This window comes from Schistocerca gregaria, chromosome X (genome assembly GCF_023897955.1).
Source record: "Schistocerca gregaria isolate iqSchGreg1 chromosome X, iqSchGreg1.2, whole genome shotgun sequence".
NCBI lineage: Eukaryota > Metazoa > Arthropoda > Insecta > Orthoptera > Acrididae > Schistocerca > Schistocerca gregaria.
The window spans coordinates 758,061,220-758,087,376 of record NC_064931.1 but is presented as its reverse complement, the minus strand read 5'-3'; the positions used below and the strand labels follow the sequence as shown (position 1 = coordinate 758,087,376).

Sequence of the window (26,157 nt, the reverse complement as noted above, 5' to 3'; positions counted from 1 at the left end):
TGTTCGTCTTGATTTCCACTACATCACTCGGGTACGTTGTAAACAGGTATCCTTTACAATCTGTATACGATTTCCTTTCTTGTGACACTCCTAAGGCGTTAGCTTTAAGCACCCGTCGTACAATACCATCCTAAGCATTTTATCAGCGTTCTACATCTACATCTACATACATACCCCGCAATCCACCATACGGTGCGTGGCGGAGGGTACCTCGTACCACAACTAGCATCTTCTCTCCCTGTTCCACTCCCAAACAGAACGAGGGAAAAATGACTGCCTATATGCCTCTGTACGAGCCCTAATCTCTCTTATCTTATCTTTATGGTCTTTCCGCGAAATATAAGTTGGCCGCAGTAAAATTGTACTGCAGTCAGCCTCAAATGCTGGTTCTCTGAATTTCTTCAGCAGCGATTCACGAAAAGAACGCCTCATTTCCTCCAGAGACTCCCACCCGAGTTCCTGGAGCATTTCCGTAACACTCGCGTGATGATCAAATCTACCAGTAACAAATCTAGCAGTCCGCCTCTAAATTGCTTCAATGTCGTCCCTCAATCCGACCTGATAGGGATCCCAAACGCTCGAGCAGTACTCAAGAATAGGTCGTATTAGTGTTTTATAATCGGTATCCTTTACAGATGAACCACATCTTCCCAAAATTCTAGCAATGAACCGAAGACGACTATCCGCCTTCCCCACAACTGCCATTACATGCTTGTCCCACTTCATATCACTCTGCAATGTTACGCCCAAATATTTAATCGGCGTGACTGTGTCAAGTGCTACACTACTAATGGAGTATTCAAACATTACGGGATTCTTTTTCCTATTCATCTGCATTAATTTACACTTATCTATATTTAGAGTTAGCTGCCATTCTTTACACCAATCACAAATCCTGTCCAAGTCATCTTGCATCCTACAGTCACTCAACGTCGACACCTTCCCGTACACCACAGCATCATCAGCAAACAGGCGCACATTGGTATCCACTCTATCCAAAAGATCATTTATGTAGATAGAAAACAACATCGGACCTACCACACCTTCGCAGGAGCGATGATTTCTAAAGCCGTGCTGATGCATGGACAGCAACTTCTCTGGCTCAAGGAAATTCATTACATTCGAACTGAGAATATGTTCGAGAATCCTGCAACAAACTGATGTTAAGGATATTCGTCTGTAATTTTGAGGATCCGTCCTTCTACCCTTCTTATCTACAGGCGTCACCTGCGCTTTTTTTCCAGTCGCTCGGGACTTCACGTTGGGCAAGAGAATCGCGATAAATGCAGTAGCAGCCGTGCAAGGTTGGGTCGTCATCCACATGGTTTATCTTCGCGAGAAGAGCAGACACGTTTTAATTCAGTCATCTATTCCTTTACAATTGAAAACCAAGGAGTAGACTCCTGTAACTTCATCAGTTTTCGATCAATTTTCATTAGCGAGGAACCATTCAAAACAAAGAATTTTGTGAGACATTATTCATAACAACAAATCATGACAAATTCAAATAGCCATACAAACAAAATTATTCCGCAGACCACGTTATTGATCACGATGAAACAATTTATAGACAAATTTGTCAAGCCAAGAACTTTTCACCTTGACATTGCATACTGAATGTTTTTGTAGGTGCACGGGACGTTCTCTTCTGTCATTCTCTAAACACAAAACGTTTTTAGTAACTGAGCATACCGATCTTCATCCTTCTTTTACAGAACGTTTACGTATCTGATTTCATGGAACCAGCTAAATAGCGAGTCCATTCAGGGGGACGATACCAAGGCACGAAGTGCACCTGATAAAATCACTTAAGTCTGCTTTCAAACAGTATATAATTAAGTATCAGATATATACGTGTTCGAATTGCACGGCTGAATACAATTGTAACAGCGCAGAACACGACCACACAAGTTCATCCGCCAGTTTTAACAGTCAACATTGTTAAAACTTACGATAGCACGTTCAAATTGTAGTTGCTAACGCCCGTCTATCCTGGAAGTTCAATGACAGAGTGAAGTCAGAGATTGCTGGCGTAAGTATTGTGGTCCAGCCACTGTTTTCGTCATATTGTTATAGACTCATAGATAATAGTTCGACTCTGACATAAAAAATTATGTCGTCAAAACCTAAATGTGTAAATATTAATCATAGCGCTACCTTATTTGTGCCCACAGAGCCTCCTCCAGCGAGCGCGCATATACAGAGTTCCGCCCACGACCAAAGAATCTTGCTCGCTGTTGCAGAAGACTTGTGGGGACGACAAACCTACGCAAGATCTCTGTCTGAACCTCGTTCAAACTCTTTATGGGTGGGATCCTCAAGGTTTAAATAAGGTGAGTACCATGTACAAATGCATATACTGATAACAATTTAAATAGATTTGTATTTGCAGGGGACCCACCTTGAGCAAAACATAATTTTATCTTTTCTTCTATTTCCCAGACAAGTTTCACTGAACTTTCAGCATCATCAGTGGGCTTTTATTTTCTTCTCTTAAAGAGGAAAAATACTTTTCACTACTTGTACACATATAAATTTGACTTTTTAAGACAGCGAATGGGGCTATGGGTAATGATTATTGTATTTTGTTCTCTAGTTGTAAACTGAAATGTCTGGTAGTCTTATGCGATTCTGGGATACCATAGCTTTTTACAATGGTCTGAAAACTATTTACGCGGTCATCAAGAGAGCGATGGAGAACGTATTGTTCATTGTCTAAGTATAATACTAAGGGATCAGGAACCACGAAGATAACAGTCTATTGTTGTTTAAAGAAACATTGTTCCACATGCACAAGAATAAGTAAGCAAATCATTAAAGTTTGTTCTATTGTTCTCAGCACACGAAACAGTTCAGAACGATTTCTATTCTTTGTTCCCATTCAGGAAAAGTTAACTGCTTGCCTTAAAAGTGGAGAATAACTTACCGCTGTTTTCTATAATATAGCGGGCAGCATACTAAATAGAATATGGAGAACGAAACACGGGTTTTCCAGATATATTCAGAATCCAAGTAAGTTAACTTTTACATAGTTTCACAACATATACGCAACATATCAATCGACCGAAACACAATAACGTCAGCCATTATTAACGCCATCCGGGGCTTAAACGGACGCGAACAGCTGACTGACTGACTGACTTTAGGAGATCTCTGGATCTACGTATTTTCTTTTGTATTTCTCGCACTTTTAGTGCTTTTCCTACTTAACTGTTCTATTTGTTCGGTTTTTTAAAATTCTTCTCTTTTTTATGTGTCCGCTCAAGATACTATTCTTGTTTTGTTCACTATTTCTCTTATTGCGCGCTTTATTCACTCGTCAGGTCCGGCCACCTTTTACTTGGGCGTCAATGTATCTGGCTGACCAGACTGGCTATTAATGGGTTTTCAGACTGCTGCGCCTCTTCATAGAACTGGCGAGTGATCTGTTTGATGCGGCCCTTTAACGTGGGAACACTAGCCTGCTCATAAGCTCCCTAGTGGGGAAGTGTCTGGGTAAGTGCAGAGCAAGGCGGAGAGCTTTGTTCTGCACTTTCTGTTGTTTTCAATGCGGATGTGGGCAGCCTTGCCCCATACCATAGAAGCCTACTCTGTAACTGACCTAATGAGTGCCAGATATAGTGTTAATCCACATTGGGTGCGTAACGTCGTTGTTGGGTTTAAAATTGGGTAAAGCGCGCGTAGGCGACCCAACGCGATGTCCCCAGGTCATGTGCTGATCTAGGGTCACGCCGAGGTATTTCCTGGTTCGTGACCATCGGATGGGGCCTCCCGTGATACGAAGCGGTACTAAATCTTCAGGAAGCTTTTTCCTGGTAACGACCAGCGCTTGACTTTTGTGCGCATTCATCTTGAGTCGCCATTTGGTCGCCTAAGATACAAGGTTATCGTACACTTCCTGCAGACAACTCATAATGTGCGTGCTGAGACTGTGCACAAAGAGCGCTGTGTCGTCTGCATAAAATGCAGGCTCGACACTGGACGTTTTCGGCATGTCAGACGTATATTAAGTGCACAGCAGGGGGCCGAGAACAGACCCCTGCGACACTACCGCCCGGATTCGTCTTGCTGTGGATATAATTCCGTCCGCTCGAACATGAAAAATGCGGTCATTTAGGTAGGTTTTGAGCAGGCGGAGTGTGACCCTGGTACCCTCATTACAAGAAGCTTGTACAGGAGGCCGTTATGCCATACGCTGCCTAATGCCTTGGACACGTCGAGAAGTATCTCCCCAAGGTAATCTCTACGGTCCAGCGGTCCCATTGGCTGTTCTAACAATCGATGGAGCTGTTGTTGGGTTCAGTGCCCGCTCCGGAAACCGAAGTGCTCATTCGGAAGGAGGCGCTCACCCTTTACTTGTCTGCACAGCCTTTCGATAACCTCAGAAAGGGCTGGCAGTAGGCTTGTCAGCCTACAATTGTGCGCGAGTCTAGTATGCTTACCAGGTTTAGGAATGGCAACAACCTTCGCGTGTTTCCAAGCAGAGGGGAAGCTGCCAGTTACTAAGAGGCAGTAGATACCTCGTTACCTATATATGCTCGGTGCGGGCGGCGAAGGGAAGATTTTGTTCCGAAACTGTTTAGAGCGTTGGAGGTAGTGCCCAGCCAGCACCATTCATGACTACAAAATTACACTACTGGCCATTAAAATTGCTACACCACGAAGATGACGTGCTACAGACGCGAAATTTAAGCGACAGGAGGAAGATGCTGTGATATGCAAATAATTAGCTTTTCAGAGCAGTCACACAAGGTTAGCGCCGGTGGCGACACCTACAGCGTGCTGACATGAGGAAAGTTTCCAACCGATTTCTCATACACAAACAGCAGTTGACCGGCGTTTCCTGGTGAAACGTTGTTGTGATGCCTCGTGTAAGCAGGAGAAATGCGTACCATCACCTTTACGACTTTGATAAAGGTCGGATTGTAGCCTATCGCGATTGCGGTTTGTCGTATCGCAACATTGCTGCTCGCGTGGGTCGAGATCCAATGACTGTTAGCAGAATATGGCACCGGTGGGTTCAGGAGGGTAATACGGAACGCTGTGCTGGATCCCAACGGCTTCGTATCACTAGCAGTCGAGATGACAGGCATCTTATCCGCATGGCTGTAACGGATCATGCAGCCACGTCTCGATCCCTGAGTCAACAGATGGGGACGTTTGCAAGACAACAACCATCTGCACGAACAGTTCGACGACGTTTGCAGCAGCATGGACTATCAGCTTGGAGACCGTGGCTGCGGTTACCCTTGACGCTGCATCACAGACAGGAGCGCCTGCGATCGTGTACTCAACGACGAGCCTGGGTGCACGAATGGCAAAACGTCATTTTTACGGATGAATCCAGGTTCTGTTTACAGCATCATGATGGTCGCATCAGTGTTTGGCAACATCGCGGTGAACGCACATTGGAAGCGTGTATTCGTAATCGCCATACTGGCGTATCTCCCGGCATGATTATATGAGGTGCCATTGGTTACACGTCTCGGTCACCTCTTGTTCGCATTGACGGCACTTTGAACAGTGGACGTTACATTTCAGATGTGTTACGACCCGTGGCTCTACTCTTCATTCGATCCCTGCGAAACCCGACATTTCAGCATGATAATGCACAACCGCCTGTTGCAGGTTCTGTACGGGCCTTTCTGGATGTATAAACTGTTCGACTGCTGCCCTGGCCAGCACATTCTCCAGATCTCTCACCAATTAATAATATTTGACGAAGTGGAAAACCAGGATTGTCGTTGTATAGGGGTAGAAATCTTCTATTCGAGTTAAACCTACTCTAGGATTTTAAAATAGTCGTTAATGGATAACGAAAACCTTGTTAACCCTTTGAAACGTGACAAAACAAGTTTATAACAAGTTCCTCAAACACATCTTGGCAATGACAAGTCATTCAACGAATTTATAACCATATGTAGGGTTGCTGGAATCACACTCAGTAGGGGTTTTGGTAGATGATAAAACAAGAAAATTTAATGACGAGCAATATACACGAAATTTCCCGAAGTTTCTTTATGTAGTACTATGTACAAGTACATAACTGTGTGTGGATATTACATCCCATGGACAAATATGTTCGTATGGTGCATCCTCACAAGTAAATATTCACAGCATTCAGAGCTAAATTACTGAATATTCTTATAGATGTACACAAAACATTCAGTATGTTGATACAAAACATCAAACGAGCATTGGGAAACTATGGAACACCAGAGACGAATTTGAGACATAAACAGATCGAGTATTCGACTTTGAAACTAAACTTGCATTTATATATAAAGATAAAAGATAAAATATTACTCATTACTCTATGGACAAATTCACAACCATGTCATTCATTCATTCTGAGGGCATGATGCACGAGCCAAACATTCGTTTGTACATTGAATAAAAAAATTGAATCTATCAACAAAAGTCTTAAATGTCATAGTAGCAAAACCGAAAAAGCAATGAAAATCTTAAAAGCTGTACTATGTAAATTAAAAAGCATTAATAGAATGGTTAACACGAATTCTGAGAGAGCTGATCAGCAATTTAACGCAAATTACACGAAGATTGAGCAACTGTGAAATGTAGGATTCGACGGTATGTGGAAGACCATATGCTAGCTGCAGGAACTGTGGAACTCAAAGAAGATATGAAAATACTCCATCCTGAAGATGTCCACAAAAGTATCAGGCCTATAACTACCCAAGAGGAAAGCATTCATAAAAATATCAGAGCTGAAAGCTTGAGAAGAAACCATCAGAAAAGTATCAAGGATATAAACGCTCGATAAAACAGCTTTGACAAATGTATCGGATATGAAATATGAACATACAGGCAATATTAGAGCCATTTTGAAGTCAATCCACAGGTTGACTGTAAAGGTTGGCAAAATCGGAAAAAACATCTCATATGAGAAATATGATAGCATCAAAGTTGTATACTGTCTCAAAGCCTGCTTATTATATAACATAATGTCGATAACATGGATATTTATCGAGGCGTGAAAGTTTATTCGACAGAAATTATGATTCCAAGACTAGGGCAGTTGTAATGAGATCATTCTCTCCTGAAAACGTTTAAATCTGTAACTGAGCTCTTAAATAACACTCACACACACACACACCATATGACAGCTGGAGAAAGAGAAGAAGAAGAAGGAGGAGGAGGAGGAGGAGGAGGTGGAGGAGGAAAAGCGGGATTTACTACTAGCAATTTGACTAACCATCATGGAGATATTGAGATAGATGGAATGAATGGAATCAGCAAGAGACAATCATGAATGCTGGGTACGCCACCTGTAAGTTTAACCAGTCATGCAGTACAGTTTGGGAATAGAGAATTTGGAAGCAAACCAGGTTTATTTAATCAAATATTCTTAAAAACTCCAAACCTCAACTACTATTTACCAGGGTTCGATTCCCGGCTGGGTCGGAGATTTTCTCCGTTTACTGACTGGGTGTTTTGTTGTCCTAATCATCAACATTTCATCCCCATCGACGCGCAAGTCGTTGAAGTGGCTTCAAATCGAAAGATTTGCACCCGGCGAACGGTCTACCCGACGGGAGGCCCTAGTCACACGACATTTACGTTTTATTTGCGACCCACTGATCGTCCTGGGTGCAAGGTAAAAATGACTGGGCCTATGTTCGCCACACTAATCCAGCTGATGACATGTTTGGAAACCAAAAGTGAGGCTCTGGAATAGCTTCGGTTCACAAGTAGTAACTCATAAATATGAGAAGGATTCATCTGGCTAATGCTGATTCTGAGGACACATCAGGGGCACAATAAAGTGGGGAAATCACGGCAATACCCTGCTCCCCCCCCCCCCCCCGCAACACAACGAAACCTTGTGGAAAAATGAGAAAATGTAACATGCGTTGATGTACACTGACCATCATAAAGAGAGCTGTACCGAGAAGCATCTGATCCATCCAGTGCAAACTGGGTGAGTATGTTACACACCATCAGTTATGCCACTGATTACTGATTGCACAGTCGGATGCATACCCAGGAAGCATGGCTGGGGTTGTGACGTCGTGCCCATCAGTTGACATAGGACAGCGGGTAGCCTCATTAGACCATCCCCTGAACGAGCGCTATGCCCGTGCGACACCTTCGACAGTGGGTTGCCGAGTTAGATGAATATGAGAGGCACCGCATTTTGGGTCTGCAGAAAGCTGTGTGGTCCTATCGTCGTACTGCACGCCACGCAAGTCATACGAACACCCTCACTGCCCGTTGTTGGCGGTACTGCATACAGGAAAGCATGCGTGCACAATGTGATGTAGGATCAGGACATCAAACATGCACACAAGGTCCCACCAACGGATTGTATACCACGTGTGAACGGACCCACTGACAGTGATAGAGACCATTCAGTAGGCTTTTCTGTCTTCTATGCAACATCCCGTAAGTGCTAGTACCATTAGCAAGCGATTGCTCGCCTCGCCGCATGCCGAACGTTACGAAGCATAACACTCGCATCCCTGCAGCATTGCGCCTGACTCGCTTGGTATCGGAAACGACAGACTTGGGACCCTGAAGACTGGCAGCGGGTCTTATTTAGTGACTAGTTTCACTTCTGCCGTGGATTCAATGAGCACTGGGTCTGTGTCTGAGACGCCGCGGAGAATGCCAGGGTGAGCAGTTTGTATCTCCCATCTAACGCTATCCCAGCCTGGTGCGATGATGTGTAATTCCAATATGGCGCCGTGCGGTAAAGTCGTAAGTGAAAACTGCTCCAGTAAAAACGAACTTAAAAGTGCAAACAACTGCAAGATTTGTGACAAGAAAGTATTAAAGGGTATCCAGTGTATCAACTGTCGCCGTTGGTTTCATGAGAAATGTTCCAAACTAAGCATAAAATTTTTAACTGACGATTTTACGTGGTCTTGTCTTAAGTGCGTCGGTGATGCTTGTGAACGCAAATTCAAAGACGTAATCAGAATAAAGGACGAAATAATCAGAGCACTTCAAATTGATATGTTTGCTCTAAACAAAAAGTATAATGCTCTGAAGAAGAAAAGTGCACTTTTGGAAAAGAAAATACATTTCTCTCCATCGCTAGAAGATCACAATAAAGAATCCGATGAAAACAAAGCGGACATGTTGATTCACCGTACAAGTTGTACTCTGCCAAAAGAAAACAGCTATCAACATCAGGAAACCAAGAAAGACATCTCAGCGTCGTGTAATAACGGTTTTTCAAAGGAATATGCTAAGTGTCCGTCAAACAACAGCTCAGCAGTGGAAAAACGGCTACAAAAGATGAAAGTGAAATTATTTGGCGATAGTGATGCACGAAACATTCCGGAATTATTGACGAACAACGTGAATGACAGTGTTCAAGTTTCTGGCATTGTAAAACCGGGAGCAAATTTCGATAGCGTAACGATGAGTGTTAACGAAGATTGTTCTGATTTCACAAGTACTGATTGTGCTGTGCTCATAGAGGGTGCTAACAACGTCTACAGGAACGAAGCTAGTGCCTTTATCAAGAAGCTGTTTAGAGTGCTGCGGTTCCTGTACTTCACCAATATCATCGTAACAACATTGCCACTAAGGTATGACTTACCAGACTGGTCATGCGTAAACAAAGAAATTAAACTTACTAATTTAAAGATGAAAAAATTCTGCGCCAAGTTTGTAAATGTTAAGGTGATAGACATTAGTAACTATGAAAGAAACTGTTTCACTTACCATGGAATGCATCTCAACAAATACGGTAAAAGGATGCTAGCTTTTAACATAAACAATGCTCTTGAAGAGGTCTCTCTCGTCAACGAAAGTAGAAGTAAGCCTGTTATTGTGCTGGGCGATCCTTCACAGGGAAACTAACAGAGTGGACCAGTTCCCATGGAATTTGGTCCACGAGTAACACAATAAAGGAATGCAATTTAGAATTAAAGACCCACGCAGGTGTCACATTCGATGACCAATTAAATGATTCTCTGATTGATTTAAAACGTAATAATTTCATAATGCATCTTAATATAGGCGGTCTATCAGTAGGAATGATGAGCAAATTGTATGAACTAGAAGTATTTTTGGAGAACACAGGTACTGTAAAAGTTATATGCTTAAACGAGCACTGGCTTCAAAGTGAAAATATAAACTTGATAAATTCACTTTCAGGTTACAATTTAGCAGCGAGTTTTTGTAGAAAAAACGGTTTTGGAGGATCGTGCATTCTAGTAGGAGAATCACTAAGCTTTGAAGTCAGGCAGACTTTTAATTGCTTGAACGAGGAACTATTATTTGAAAGCTGCATTGAACATTTGGAATACGGCATATTAATTATTAGTATATATCATATCCCTGACTATTCCGCTACATGTGCATTTTTAGACATACTTGAAACCTTGTTATATAGATTGAAGGTAGAAAAGTTATGTAAAAAGGTCATAATTTGTGCTGACTTCAACATAAATGTAAGGGCTGATAACAGGTTTGCCATGTCTCTGAAGAACATGTTATCTACAAATGGCTTAACATTAAACTTTAGTGAGTACACTAGAATAACAGCATCTTTTGCAACATGTATAGATAATATAGTGAGCAGCATCAACTATGGTACTACAGAAAAGTTTATCATAGAATTAGGTATATCTGACCATTCAGCCCTTTTTCTCTCATTGCCAAATTTAGAAAAAACTGTAACAGTGAAACGAGTGAGGAACTTTAGCCAACACAATGTGAATACATTTGTATCAAGGCTAAATGAAACATACTGGTCTTTCAGCAAGCAGAACTTACTAAATACAAACTACAATGCTTTTGTATCAGAATTCATGAGTGTTTTCAATGAATGCTTCCCCTTCATAACAGCACGTGACAAAAACTGTAAAAATAACTCATGGATAACTGAAGGTATCAGGATATCTAGTATTAGAAAGAGGAAACTGTACATGCAAGCAAAGAACAGCCATGATGCAGAGTTTGTCAGCTATGTAAACAAATACAAAAGAATATTTGGTAGAGTAGTTAAACAGGCAAAACAAATGGCAAACAGTAAGTACATATCAGATGCCACAAATAAATCAAAAGCTGTATGGCAAATTGTCAGGAGTTAAATAGGTGCAGAAAAAACAAGAAGTTTTAGTCATAAATTAGAAATAGATGGGGAAATGATTACAAACTCCAGACATATTTGTGAAGAATTCAACAGGTATTTCATAAATTCTAACAAAATTGACAAACTCCCTCCTCCACATGTAAGTCCCAATATAATGCAGCACAGATTAGTAGAATTTAAATTCACTAAGGTATCCTGCTACGAGGTGGCTAACATTACAAAATCCCTAAAAAATCTCAAATCTGTGGGCTGGGATGAAGTCCCAACAAAAATAATAAAGGCGGGATGTGATAATATTGCACCCCAACTCTGTCACATAATAAATCAATCGTTTGATGAGGGCTGTTTTCCGGATAGGCTGAAGTATGCGGATCTTCGACCTATTCACAAAAAGGGCAGACAAGAGGAGATAGGAAATTTTCGCCCAGTATCAATATTACCAATTATTTCTAAAATATTTGAGCGAGTAGTTTGTAACCAACTAGAGAAATATAACAAAAAACATAACATTATTCTTAATAATCAGTATGGATTCAGGAAGGGCCGAAGCACTGTGCATGCTATTAATGAACTAATCATTAAAATAAGCAAATGCCTCGATAACAAGGAGAGTGTATCCGGTATCTTCTGTGACCTGAGTAAGGCATTTGATATGGTAAACCATAAGCAGCTGCTCCTCAAATTAGCTTCTTATGGCTTCCATGAAAAATCGTTAAATTGGTTCAAGTCGTATCTCAAAAATAGGAATCGGAGAGTAGTTATACAAGATAAGGGTAAGAAAGCTTGCTCTAGTTGGAAGGAAATACAAGCAGGAGTCCCCCAGGGGTCCATACTAGGCCCGTTACTATTTCTATATTATATAAATGACATGCCAGGTAAGGTAACTTCAGATACGATTCTGTATGCAGATGACTCAACAGCAGTAGTCTGCTGCAAAAACATTGAAGAATTAGCACAGAAAACAAAACAGACTCTTCAAGAACTAGAAAGTTGGATAAATAATAATGCTATGAAACTAAACTTAACAAAAACACAAATTGTACAATTCAGGACCAAAAAAACTGTTGAATATGTAACAAAGTTAAGTTATGAAGGCAGAGAACTGATAACTGCAGATTCTGTCAAATTTCTGGGAGTGACCATAAATAAAAACTTGACATGGACTAATCATGTGGATTGCTTACTGAAACGGTTAAATAGTTTTGTTTACGCAATGAGGGTTCTGAACAAAGTAACTGACTTGAGTGTTAGGAAAATTGTGTATCATGCATATTTTATATCAGTTGTAAGATATGGGCTAATTTTTTGGGGAGTTGAAAAAGGAAGCCTCCTCAGAGTGTTCAAGCTACAGAAAAAAATCATCAGAGCTATGACTGGAACAAACAATAGACAATCATGCAAACCCTTATTTGCAAGCCTTGACTTACTGAGAGTTCCTTCCATGTTTATATACGAAACACTTCTCTTTGGTTTAAAAAACCCACATCTTTTTGAGGGAAACTCATTTTCACATTCTTTTGAAACAAGGCACAAACAAGATTACATGTTACCTTGCCACAGGTTAACATTATTTGAAAATACGCCATATTATATGGCTTTGAAGCTTGGCAATAAAATCCGTTCAAAGTTGAAGGACTGCAAGCTAGAATCCACTTGTGCAAACATTGAAAAATATTTAAAAAGCAAATGCTACTACAATGTGGATGATTTTATAAACGAGGAAGGCAAGTAGGAGATATTCATGTGCTTGGTTTTCCTGTTTGTTCTACATTATGTTCGATGTGTATGCTTATGTTCCCTTTTAATGGAGGTATATGTTCTTTTTATATGTGTCCATACTTATAAACTATGTATCTAAATATCTAGATGTAAACATATATACTACTATTAAGAAAGTATGTGGTCTTTGGAGTATGTCTATATTTATAAACTCCAGAAACAAACATGATAAATACTTTAAAAGAATGATTTCAAACCACTGTGGAAATGTTAAGAAAAAGGAAGAACTCTAACATGTAATTATCTTTTTATGTTGTTATGTGCTTGTGGGAGCATCCACAATGCATTATTTTAATGTATCTTGTTGTAGTTGTTGTAGGTATACTTAGGTAGGCATAGAATTATTTTTTGACGAGTCACTAATGTTTCAATCGAATGATTGTATATAACATGTCATGTGACAATAAAGATTCTATTCTATTCTATTCTACCATATGCTTTGGTTCTTGCACATGGTTGCTGTTTGAAATGGGCTCTGTGACAGTGGCATGGTACATGGTTGATGTCCTGCAATTGGTGGCTCGGCGGTACATGAACGCCTTTGTCCATGCTTTACTTTAAGAGGACAACGCTCGTCCTCATACCGCTGCCACCTCCCGAGCAGCTCCGGATACTCTGTCATGGCCAGATGCATACCCAAATCTCTTTCCAATCGAGAATGTAAGGGGTACCGTAGAGCATATCATCAGGACTCCACCTTCGCTCACCAATCTGCAGGAACTGTGCACTCAGGTTCAAGTGGCGTGGGACGGAGTATCACAGGACTACAGCCGAGACCTCAACGTGATGTCTGGATTTCCGTATTCACTGCAATCAGGGCCTGATACTATACCAACACGTACATGTTGTGGCTTTGTATTGTAATAAATATTGGTCCTTCTATCATTTCGTATGTGTGATACCATATACCTTTCTGCCAACAATGATCGCAATCCGCCTTATTGTGGGTGCAGTTCATTTTTTTGGGGGATCAGTATATGTTCACAAATGACGATAGCATGGTGCCTGTCAACAGCCATGTTCCTAAACTTGTACGTCACTCCAAGAGAAAATAAGAACAAGCACTCCGCTTCGTGGAAGAAAAAGGGAAAAAGTACATGGAGTACTAAGCTATTTTATTCCAGACATAATGAGATTGGCTTCCTAGTCAATAGAGATTTTCATAAACAGTGGTCTGTTTTCATACTTGCTTAAAATTTGCGTTGAGCAGTTTGTAGTTTTTTATGTGCTGTGATGTAGAGACGAATAGCTGTTGTAAGTATCGATATGGCAGACAATTAATAATTATCTTTCCTTTTACTAAATTATTAAAAAAATAAAAAGCTATTCTTAAAAAAAAAAATACTTATTTTAGTTTTATGACCCAAGTTGGAGGAAAATCACCGGGTTATAGTAAGGACGGAGGGGGGGGGGGGGGGGCGCTGGCTCTGAGAATCGAGCTGTGGGCATTTTCATTATTGGGAGTTTTGGGTAAGGGGTAGGGGCATGTATGGAGGACAGAGAAGGAGCCTCACTTCACGTATTTGCCCTGAGGCTCCCATAACTGATACTACGCCCTGGGACACAAGCGAATTCGTTAGCTAATCTCATGACATCGCCAAACGGAAGCAGGTTTCAGGCACTAAGTTTGAAAATATACTTCTGCCACAAAAATAAATTTTTATTTGTTGGGTCTGTTTTAGTCAGTTTGTAATTGAGTGTAAGCTTCCAATTTGAAATGGAAGATACAACAAAAATCTCCGCATGTCACCAGAGATAAGGAGTATTCAGACTAGTGAATGTAATAGCTATTCCATGTCCCATCAGGCTACAAAAGGGAGACTTGGTGCGGTTATAATGCTTTGCTGTCAGATAGACTCGGCAATGGTAAACAGCGGTTTTATAGCGTGTTCTACATCTACATCTACATGGTTACTCTGCAATTCACACTTAAGTGCCTGGCAGAGGGTTCATCAAACAATTTTCATACTACTTCTCTACTATTCCACTCTCGAATCTTTCCGTTCGAGCTCTGATTTCTCTTATTTTATTATAATGATCATTTCTCCCTACGTAGATGGGTGTCAACAAAATATTTTCGCATTCAGAAGACAAAGATGATGATTGAAATTTCGTAAATAGATCTCGCCGCAAAGAAAAACGCCTTTGTTTCAGTGACTGCCACCCCAACTCGCGTATCATATCAGTGACACCTTGACCCCTATTGCGCGATAACACGAAACGAGCTGCCCTTCTTTGCACTTTTTCGGTGTCCTCCGTCAATCTTACCTGGCAAGGATCCCATACTGCGCAGCAGTATTCCAGCACAGGACGGACAAGTGTAATTTAGGCTATTTCTTTAGTGGTTTTGTCGCATCTTCTAAGTGTTCGGCCAACAAAGCGCAGTCTTTGTTTCGCCTTCCCCACAGTATTATCTATGTGGTCTTTCCAATTTAAGGTGCTCGTAATCGTAATTCCTAGGTATTTAGTGGGGTTGACAGCCCTTAGATTTGTGCGATTTATCGTATACCCAAAATTTATCGGATTTCTTTTAGTACCCATGTGGATGACCTCGTACTTTTCTACATCTACATCTACATTTATACTCCGCAAGCCACCCAGTGGTGTGTGGCGAAGGACACTTTACTTGCCACTGTCATTACCTCCCTTTCCTGTTCCAGTCACGTATGGTTCGCGGGAAGAACGACTGCTGGAAAGCCTCCGTGAGCGCTCGAATCACTCTAATTTTACATTCGTGATCTCCTAGGGGGGTATAAGTAGGGGAAAGCAATATATTCGCTATCTCATCCAGAAACGCACCCTCTCGAAACCTGGACAGCAAGCTAGACCGCGATGCAGAGCGCCTCTCTTGCAGTCTGCCACTTGAGTTTGCTAAACATCTCCGTAACGCTATCACGCTTACTAAACAATCCTGTGACGAAACGCGCCGCTCATCTTTGGATTTTCTCTATCTCCTCTGTCAACCCGACCTGGTACGGATCCCACACTGATGAGCAATATTCAAGTATAGGTCGAACTAGTGTTTTGTAAGCCACCTCCTCTGTTGATGGACTATATTTTCTAAGGATTCTCCCAATGAATCTCAACCTGGCACCCGCCTTACTAACAATTAATTTTATATGATCATTCCACTTCAAATCGTTCCGCACGCATACTCCCAGATATTTTACAGATGTAACTGCTACCAGTGTTTGTTCTGCTATCATATAATTATATAATAAAGGATCCTTCTTTCTATGTATTCGGAATACACTGTGTTTAGTGCTAATTGCCACTTTTCGCACCATACAGAAATTCTCTCTAGATCATTTTGTAATTGGAATTGATCGTCTGATGATTTTACTGGACGATAAATTACAGCGTCATCTGCAAACAATCTAAGGGGACTGCTCAGATTATCGCCTAGATCATTTATATAAATCAGGAACAGCACAGGGCCTATGACACTACCTTGCGGAACGCCAGATATCACTTCTGTTCTACTCAATCGTTTACCGTCTATCACTACTAACTGTGACCTCTCTGAGAGGAAGTCACGAATCCAGTCACACAACTGAGACAATACTCCATATGTACGCTATTTGATTAATAGTCGCTCGTTAGGAACGGTATCAAAAGCCTTCTGAAAATCTAGGAATATGGAATAGATCTGAGCTCTCTTGTCGATAGCACTTATTACACCATGCGAATAAAGAGCTAGCTGTGTTGCACAAGAACGATACTTTCTCAATCCCTATTGGTTGTGTATTTTCGGCTTTTCCAGTTTTATGATTATTTTGAAACGTTCTCGGGTATTCAGCCAAATGTAGTCCAAGTACTGCAATATTTCAGAAAACTGCCTTGTTGCCAGCTTCAGGCATTCCTGATGACTGTTCAACTTCCGCTCCACACTGTCTCATATAGCGTCTTCCTCCGGCTGTCGATCACGGATCTGCTGTGCCCAGGCAAGGCGCCGCTGCCACGGTGGAGGGGGAGTACGCTGGCAGTGAAGGCCCTTGCGCGTGGTCTTGTTCCAGCTCTTCGGACGGTGAAAAGTCAAGGTTCGACGGGCCACTACAGAGACGACGCGCCTGCAGTCTCCGTCCGAGGCATCCCAGTGCCGTGGAGTGGGACAGCGAGATACCTAGGCGTCACCCTGGACCGCCGCCTGACGTGGCGGCCTCACATCGAGAATATCAGGGGCAAAGCATTGGCCAGACTCCGGCTGCTCTACTCACTGCTAAATCCCACTTCGACGCTGCCTGACCACGTTGGCCTCACACTACACAAGTACGAAGTTCGGCCACTACTCGAATACACGTCTACGTGTGGGGCAACACGGCACAAACCGACCTCGAGCGTCTGCAGACACAACAAAACCGGGCTCTAAGGATGGCACTTCACCTCCCTCACGACTTCCCTATGGAGGACACCCACGTGGTCGCTGACATCCCGCCGCTGCGCAGGAGGTTCGAACAGGCGGCCAACGCCTTCTACAAAAAAAAATCCGAGGCCTCGCAGAATCCTTTAATATGAAGCCACCACCACCATCCACTCTGGCGAGCTACTTTGTGCTGTCCAGAAGGCGCACAGCATAAGTGATCAAAAAAGCTACATGGGATACGTGGCACCGTAGACAAAAGCAGCTGCAAAAAAAAAAATGCATGGAGCAAGCTTCATACAGGTCATATGCTCACGACGCAGGGCAGCCTCGAAAACCAGAAGCCTAACACTAAGAAGAAACACAGAGGAAGAAAACCTACCATCAGAACTCAAGGAAGAGGAAGTCTTCCAGATCTTCAGCCACATGTCAGAAGAGTTCAGCATCGGCAGAATACTTCAACCGACATGCGAAAGTCCAGCTCTTCGGTTGGCGTGGCGTGAATAGGTTGTGCTTTGAGCACGCTCAAGGCGAGGTGCCAGGCCTTAACATGCGACTCCAATGTGGCGGTAGTGTCGCTACAGCCACCACATTGGAACTGCACTTTTACTTAGGTGGGAACCACTGTCTTTATTTATTAGTTCATCATGTAATCAGATCTCTACAGATTCTTTTAAAACACAGTCCCAGAATCTGTTCTAACAACAGGTGCCCCCATAATTCATACTACGACGTGTGGAAATTCAGTCGTCTGCGATAGCTTGTTGGGTTATTCTTTATGTGCGTGATGTCTGTGGTACGCACACCTTGCCATGACGCTCTGGATCGTCTGACCTGCGTAGATTTTTCCATATTGGCATAGGATGTGCCAAACTCTTGGCTTTAAGAGGTCGCCCTTGAGACCTCAGAAACGATTTCGTCTTGGACGGCGAGAAAAATACATACTTGACGTTATATTTCAGGAATATTGGTTCAAATGGCTCTGAGCACTATGAGACTTAACTTCTGAGGTCATCAGTCCCCTAGAACCTAGAACTACTAACTAACCTAAGGACATCACACACATCCATGTCCGAGGCAGGATTCGAACGTGCGACCGTAGCGGTAGCGCGGTTCCAGACTGTAGCGCCTAGAACCGCTCGGCTACTCCGGCCGGCTCAGCAATTTTCTCCCAAAAAGTAGGCCGACAGATTTTGGGGCTGAATTTTAAAAAATCTGTAGCGATCCAATTACATGACGAACTAATAAATAAAGACAGTGCTTTCGAACAAAGTACGGTCTGAGATGAAGCCTTGGTCTGTGGCAAGGAGGAAGTCCCATTCAGGCCACTCCAAATGAAGAGATGAAACCACGCCACGTAGAAGCACCTCTTGAGTGAGATCACTAGCGTCGACGCACAGACTGAGGACCGCAGTTCAGGTCCCGTCTGTGTACTTCCCCCAATCACAACAGTAGCAGAGCCCTGCCCAGACACTATGGACCCATGATCTACAACTCTAGGAATGAGAGATGATATATGACATGCTGCACAGTGGAAGACAAGTAGTCATCAGGCCCACCTAAAGATGGCAACAAGTCAGTTTGCTGAAATACTTCACCATTTGGACGACGACACCTGGCTGAATACCCGAGAAAATTTCAGAATTGCTGGGCGGTGTATGACAGTGCGAGACAAGTGGGTTTTGTATCCACGGTTATGGCAGACACACTAAAGATAAAACTCAGTAAACAGTCACTTCCTGTGAATAGTGAATGTAGTTTCGGCGTCCTACACTATTAATGTTGAATTGTATTTCAGGCTTAATAATTTTCGAAGAAATTAAAGGTGGATTGGCGTCTAAAGTCCCGTCAATGACGAGATCACTAGAGACTGAACACATGCTGCGATTGGAGAAGGAAACCAGCAGTGTCTATTTGAAGCGAACATTCCTGACATTAGACTTCAGCAATTTAGGCAAGTCATGGAAAAGGTAAATCTAGATGGCTGGTTGGGGATTTAAACTTCAGAGCTGCCGAATACAATTATATTGTATTACAACTGCACCATATCACTCAGCAAGCATTTTTCAAATTGTAACCATTTGTGCTGTCGCATAAAAAATTCCCGATAAACTTGCCACGTCAAATTTTACTGAGAATATTTTATCCAAGGACCTCGTACCCATATTTGTGCTATTATGGATAAAGTCAACAGCTATTTAGCAGCTAGGTACCCGGATGAAAGAGGCTGAAATATCCCATTTGTTTTGCTACTTGTCGATACAAACTTCTACAATCCTGTAAGAGTAAACATGATTTATGGAATTGAATTTTTCTTTGATTTAGAGACTTAATGTTCTCTATGCACGTCAATAAAAAATTAGGTTGGACTTTGTCGGATGTGATTCCTCTCACTACATACAAAGAGGGTTGTTCTTTAGCCACTACATATTTTGTCACTGCATTCTGGACACCAAAGTGCAAAGATTCTGGCAGCTAGAGGAACTCTCCACTAAAACTTTGAGTAAGCAAGACAAACTTTCTGAACCACACTTACAGCAATATACAGACTGTGATGATATTGGAAGATTTGTGGTCCAATTACCAGTAAAGTCTGAGTGTAAATGCTTACGTGAATAACAAAAACTGGACTTGCTATATTGTAGCTAAATGATAAAGGATCTTTCTTTCTATGTATTCGCACCACATTACACTTGCCTACATTAAGATTCAATTGCCATTCCCTGCACCATGCGTCATTTCGTTGCAGATCCTCCTGCATTTCAGTACAATTTTCCATTGTTACAACCTCTCGATATACTACAGCATCATCCGCAAAAAGTCTCAGTGAACTTCCGATTTTAACCACAAGGTCATTTATGTATATTGGGAATAGCAACGGTCCTACGACACTTCCCTGCGGCACACCTGAAATCACTCTTACTTCGGAAGACTCCTCTCCATTGAGAATGACATGCTGCGTTGTGTTATCTAGGAACTTTTCAATCCAATCACACATTTGATCTGATAGTCCATATGCTCTTACTTTGTTCATTAAACGACTGTGGGGGAACTGTATCGAACGCCTTGCGGAAGTCAGGAAACACAGCATCTACCTGGGAACCCGTGTGTATGGCCCTCTGAGTCTCGTGGACGAATAGCGCTAGCTGGTTTCACACGATCGTGTTTTTCGAAACCCATGCTGATTCCTACAAAGTAGATCTCTGATCTCCAGAAAGTCATTATACTCGAACATAATACGTGTTCCAAAATTCTACAACTGATCGACGTTAGAGATATAGGTCTATAGTTCTGCACATCTGTTCGACGTACCTTCTTGAAAACTGGGATGACCTGTGCCCTTTTCCAATCCTTTGGAACGCTACGCTCTTCTACAGACCTACGGTACACCGCTGCAAGAATGGGGGCAAGTTCCTTCGCGTACTCTGCATAAAATCGAACTGGTATCCTATCAGGTCCAGCGCCATTTCCTCTTTTGAGCGATTTTAATTATTTCTCTATCCCTCTGTCGTCTATTTCGATATCTACCATTTTGTCGTCTGGCCGACAATCTAGAGAAGGAACTACAGTGCAGTCTTCTTCTGTGAAACAGCTTTGGAAAAAGTATTTCGGCCTTTAGTCTGTCATCCTCTGTTTCAGAACCATTTTGGTCACAGAGTGTCTGGACATTTTGTTTTGATCCACCTACCGCTTTGACATAAGACTAAAATTTCCTAACATGATAGTGACAATTGACACTTTTTCGTTAATAACGCCCGTAAGTTATGCTAAGACTTGAGCGTGAAAGAGGAACGTCATGTGCATATATTACGACAACGAAACAGATCTGCTGGCAGAGTCCACTCAACAAACCCTAAAACTTAAAAAAACCTTAAGCGTAATTACTACATTAAAATTCTAAAAATTATTGTTTCGGAAAAATGTTTTAAAGAATTCTTCACTTTGACAATTAAAAGGATCCAAGATTATAGTGAATTTTGATACTTATTACGAGTAAATAAAACTTACGAAAATGTATAAAAAATTTAAAACATACTTGGAAAACCTAAGATGATAAGACGGATGCATAGGAAGTGGGGAAGTGTGGTGAGGAGGGGAGGGGGGAGGGTGAGGAAAATGGAAAGACCGACAGTAACAAAGAGAACTACGTGAAGAAAGTACAGAGTTTTACGTCAACTAACTTACACAGTCGAAATTTGCCAGAATGCTACGGTGTCCCAGCTCAGTGGACCCAACCAGGGTTTGGTGTGGAAAACGACTAATGGATCTCATAATTTCTACCCCCTCCAGGATGCTTAAAGAGTGACCCTTGTTTTCTCGATCTAAAATTCTTGAGTTACTAATGATATCTGTGACGGAATGGCTCTGGTCATGACGGTACATACTCAAGGCAGATTTTGAACTAGAAACCTTAAGATGTTCTTTAAACCTGGTGCTAGGAACAAGTGGCATGTTCTCTGTGCCTATACTTCGTACCAACGTTACTGGGAATGAAGAAACACGGTTCAATATTTTTAGACCTCAACTGTCTGCCGATCTCTTCGGAAATATTGCCGAAATATGGAATTGTATGATACATCATATCAGCGACCTTCCGACTATCGTCATTGATAACGATGCTATCCGTTGGGTTGGTTTTTGTTCTTATCTCTCTGAGGATACCCCAATTAATACCATTTTTGTACGCTGCGTAGTGTTTGATTCGAAACTATCAAAGGCTTCCTTTGACAACGGAGCACTATGGAGCCTATACAGAAAGGACCTGAAGGTCGACATTTTGAACTGATGTGGTTCGAGAACAATGTCAGTGGTAGTTGCCTTTCTGTAAATATCGAATCCAACTTTAGTACCACGTAAGGTAATCTTAAGATTCAGATATGGTAACAACACCCCCCCCCCCACCCTCATAGTGCTGAGCAGTAAACTGATTGAATGCTTTCGTGTAAGCCATTCAACTCGTCCACGAACTGACAAGATTCCTCTCGTGTCCCATTGAAAATAACGACAATGTCATCTACATACCTATACCAAGCTACGATCTTGCTAGCATATACTGGAAACTGAGTCATAGCACCCGACTCAAAAGCTGTCATGAATATATTGGCAAGACAGTATGACAAGGGGGACCCCATTGCAAGACATTGTTTTTTGTAAAAAGATATCGTCCCCAAATCTGAAGTAATTGAACCTTAGAACCAATTCCAACAACTTGAGTACATCATTGATTTCGTTGCTGGATCGTCAGCTACGCGCTCTTAAATTCTAAGCCACAATATCCTGCACCTGATCTCCTGGAATATTGGTATACACGTTCTTGACATTCAGGTAGAAAGATGAGGTCCCGGGGGTAAAACTAGAAAGTTTTTCAATTGAGTGTCCCCTACTGCGGATGTTGAAGCAAATAGCGTGGTGGTAATGATGGTCGAGGTACTTTTCAATCAACTTCTCAGTATTGCGACCAACCCCACTACATGCGTTAACAACTGGACCAGCTGGCAAGTCGTCTCTATGTAGCTTAATCTAAGCTCGGAGTCTTGGTGGTACTGGAACAATATTTTTCTTTTTGAACGGATTTGGAAAGGTAGTGGTTGTATTAAGGTTTTTTTAAAGTAGCCAAATATCTATTCCTAGGATCTGTATTAGACCTAACAATTCCGTTATCTACGAGGATGTAATGCACTTTATTCACATACTAATCTTCACTTAAGCTAACGGCTGTTTTTCCCTTGTTCGATTGGACAATTAGCACTTTATGTTCATCGAGTTTTTATGTTAATACGGTCCAGAACATCATTATCACTTTAAAGTCGATCCTTGACTAAACCAGACCCATTGTAGTCTGTACGGCCACCCCCAATTACCTTATTGACGCCAGTAGCTACTTCACTGCGTGAGCTGTGGTTAGGTTGACACCATCTAGCGCAGAGACGATGTGGGAAATCAGCGAAGTAATCTGTCGTTGATTGGTTACATCATTGATGTTGTAGGACAATCTTTTTTCTAAAAAAAGGTATTTATTTCTCATTAACACTAATATCAGAAAGCTTGTGCATCCTGGTCCGGCCCCGTTAGCTGAGTGGACACAGTCGGCTCTCAGCCGTGGCAGCGTGCGGACGGCCCCGCACGCCGGCCCCGTGCTCCGCTGCAGGTTTGTTTACTTCCGCGTCGTAGCTTTAAGGCTTGTGTCCGTCCACTGTGAACAACATGTCGAGCGCTTACCGCCGTGAGACCCTTTAAGTTTCCTTCCCAGCACATGAAGTTGAAACGTTCCTACGTGAAGAAGTTCGTTTAGATCCTATCCACGTTCTCGGAATCCATTTTTCGATCACGAGTAGTGTCGTTTGTATTAAAATGACGAACACATAGGTGTGTGAAGGTGTTATTCGCCGCCATGACAATGGACGTAAGTTCAAATACTCTGATGGTCACGTCGGAGCTGTAACACTCGCAGAGTACGGTCAACGCACGATTAGGGTGTTTGAACTACCTTTTGAAGTGCGGAAGGACGGAGTTGTCTATGCGCTACAACCATACTGTAACGTCATCGGTTACGTAGAGGAAAAATGGCAAACCTTCACGACCTACCATGTCCTTAATGGTGTGCGTCAGGTCAAAATTGAACTAAACAAACATATATCATCATACCTGACAATTGGCGGGGTGCGAGCCATCGTCATGTACGACGGCCAACCCGGAACATGTGCGGGTTGTGGACAAGAAGGCCACTTCAGATCCCCTGCATGCGACGCCGCCTGATCCAGACGCCGGTCGGCGAGGAAGCGTCCCCATCGGTGATCACACAGATCCCTGTCACATATGCCAAGGTTACACACGAAGGTATCACCTCTACACAGGGTCTTCCTGCTCCATTGACGTCGTCTGATCAGATAGATGCAACCGCTACTGAGATTCCTTCTGAGGTGCCACAGACGCCAGATCCTGACCTGCCGAATCTTCGCAGCACTGTGACTGAAAATGATACTGAGATGCTTTCCTTCAGACTGGTCCTGAGTCAGACGAAAGTCACCCGCAATCGGACTCTGAACGACATGTTCGAAAACAAGTATCGACACGAAAGAGAAAAAAAAACGTAGCCGTACACCCCCTGATGAATCCATTCTACGGATGGATACCAGGGATGCAGACCCGAAGATGGACGACAAACCGCTCTTTGGTGACCAAAAGTCTGATGCGAACGACCCGCCACAGGCGACCACTAGCAACGATCACCCCTCCTTACTGGCGCCGTCGCCCCCACAGGTCGACGTTGAAGAGAGCCTATCCGCTGGGCCGAAAACTACGTCACCTCTCCACGTGGATGATGTGCACAGCCGATGCCCTACCGCAGTATCAGTCTCCTGGGCAGACGACGTGGAGATCGAAGGGACTGGGGTGGACGGTGCTGATGATGGGGCGCCCCCATCGGTTGCGCCCGCGCCCGCCAACTCTCCACAATAGCAGCCTCTTCAGCTGCCCGGCAAGATCGACGACCTATCGCTCCTGAAGAAGGAGCCCCACCTGTGGCTGTGGGACTCCAACACCAGCATTATGGTGTCGCAACGATTAACCTCGCGACCATTCGTGCGCCCCACAAACTAGCGCTGCTCCGCGATATGATTTATGGTGCGGACATAGATATTGCGCTTTTTCAGGAAGTGCATGTCGCCGATTTTTCACCACCACATGGCTTCACGGCGCATCTTTCTCCCGCTTCGGACACCGGTAGTGGTGTTGCCATCATCTTACGAGAAGGTCTTCCTGCCGAAGATGTCCTATACCTCCCCAACGGCAGAGGTATGGCCCTTATTCTCTTTGGTGTACTCATCGTCGAGCTACCGTCGTGAACGCAATGCCTTCTTCGCGAATGAAGTTACACCCCTTTTTATGAGACCACACGATGACTCGGTCATGGGTGGAGACTTCAACTGCACCCAGCGACCTTAGGATCAATTGTCGCGTCACTCACCATGCGCAGCTCTGGAAACAGTCGTCACGCGGCTACAATTTGTCGACACATGGAGAATTGTTCACGGTGATCTTATGGGCTTTACGTACTACACTGCGCACTCCTCTAGCCGACTGGATCGCATCTACATCTCGCGATACCTAATTCAACACACTCGACAGAATGAAATCTGGCCTGTTGCTTTCTCAGATCAAGAGGCTTACTTCTGTGATGTTGTTCTCACAAGACAAGCAGGTTCAAATGGTTCAAATGGCTCTGAGCACTATGGAACTTAACATTTGAGGTCATCAGTCCCCTAGAACTTAGAACTACTTAAACCTAAGGACATCACACACACCCATGCCCGAGGCAGGATTCGAACCTGCGACCGTAGCGGTCGCGCGGTTCCAGACCGTAGCGCCTAGAACCGCTCGGCCACTCCATCCGGCAAGACAGGCAGTATGGCACGGACGTGGTTTATGGAAACTGAACATGGCACTTCTTAATTCACCTGGCTGTCGACTTCTAATAGAAGACACTTGGATCAAATGCAATAGACGCCGTCCCACGTATCCATCTACCATATCCTGGTGGATCCTGTGTGCAAAACCTGCTCTTCGAAAAACTTTGACCCGATATGGCAAAGATGTTGTCGCCTGGAGGAAGGGCACTACGGACTTTTACTACAGGATCCTACGAGAATGCTCCACTATGCCAGCCTCCCCTGAGCGCCATACAAGGATGAACCATGCTAAAGTCCAAATCTCCAATCTCATGCGAAGGCATTTGGAGGGAGCGATAGTACCATCTCGTGCTGCTGATCGCATCCCTCATGAACATCCGTCGATATACCATATCGTCCACGAACACCAAAATCGCGGCCGAAAATTGAGTCACGCCCTAACAAACCAAGAAGGGCGTCTCTACGTAATCCAATCTACAATAGGGAATGTGCTTCACGCCCACTACCGGCAGCTCTACGCCGCAATTCCACATTCCCCA

The 26,157-nt window shown here is 43.0% G+C and overlaps 1 protein-coding gene across 1 annotated transcript in view; it reads left to right on the top strand.

The window, feature by feature from the left end:
- LOC126297817 (lipase 1-like) overlaps positions 1 to 26,157 on the top strand; it is a 265,176-nt gene that overhangs the window by 166,007 nt on the left and 73,012 nt on the right. The window contains exon 5 of the mRNA XM_049989046.1: positions 2,175 to 2,333. Within this exon, the coding sequence (XP_049845003.1) occupies positions 2,175 to 2,333 (159 nt within the window). The remainder of the gene's footprint in view (positions 1 to 2,174; positions 2,334 to 26,157) is intronic.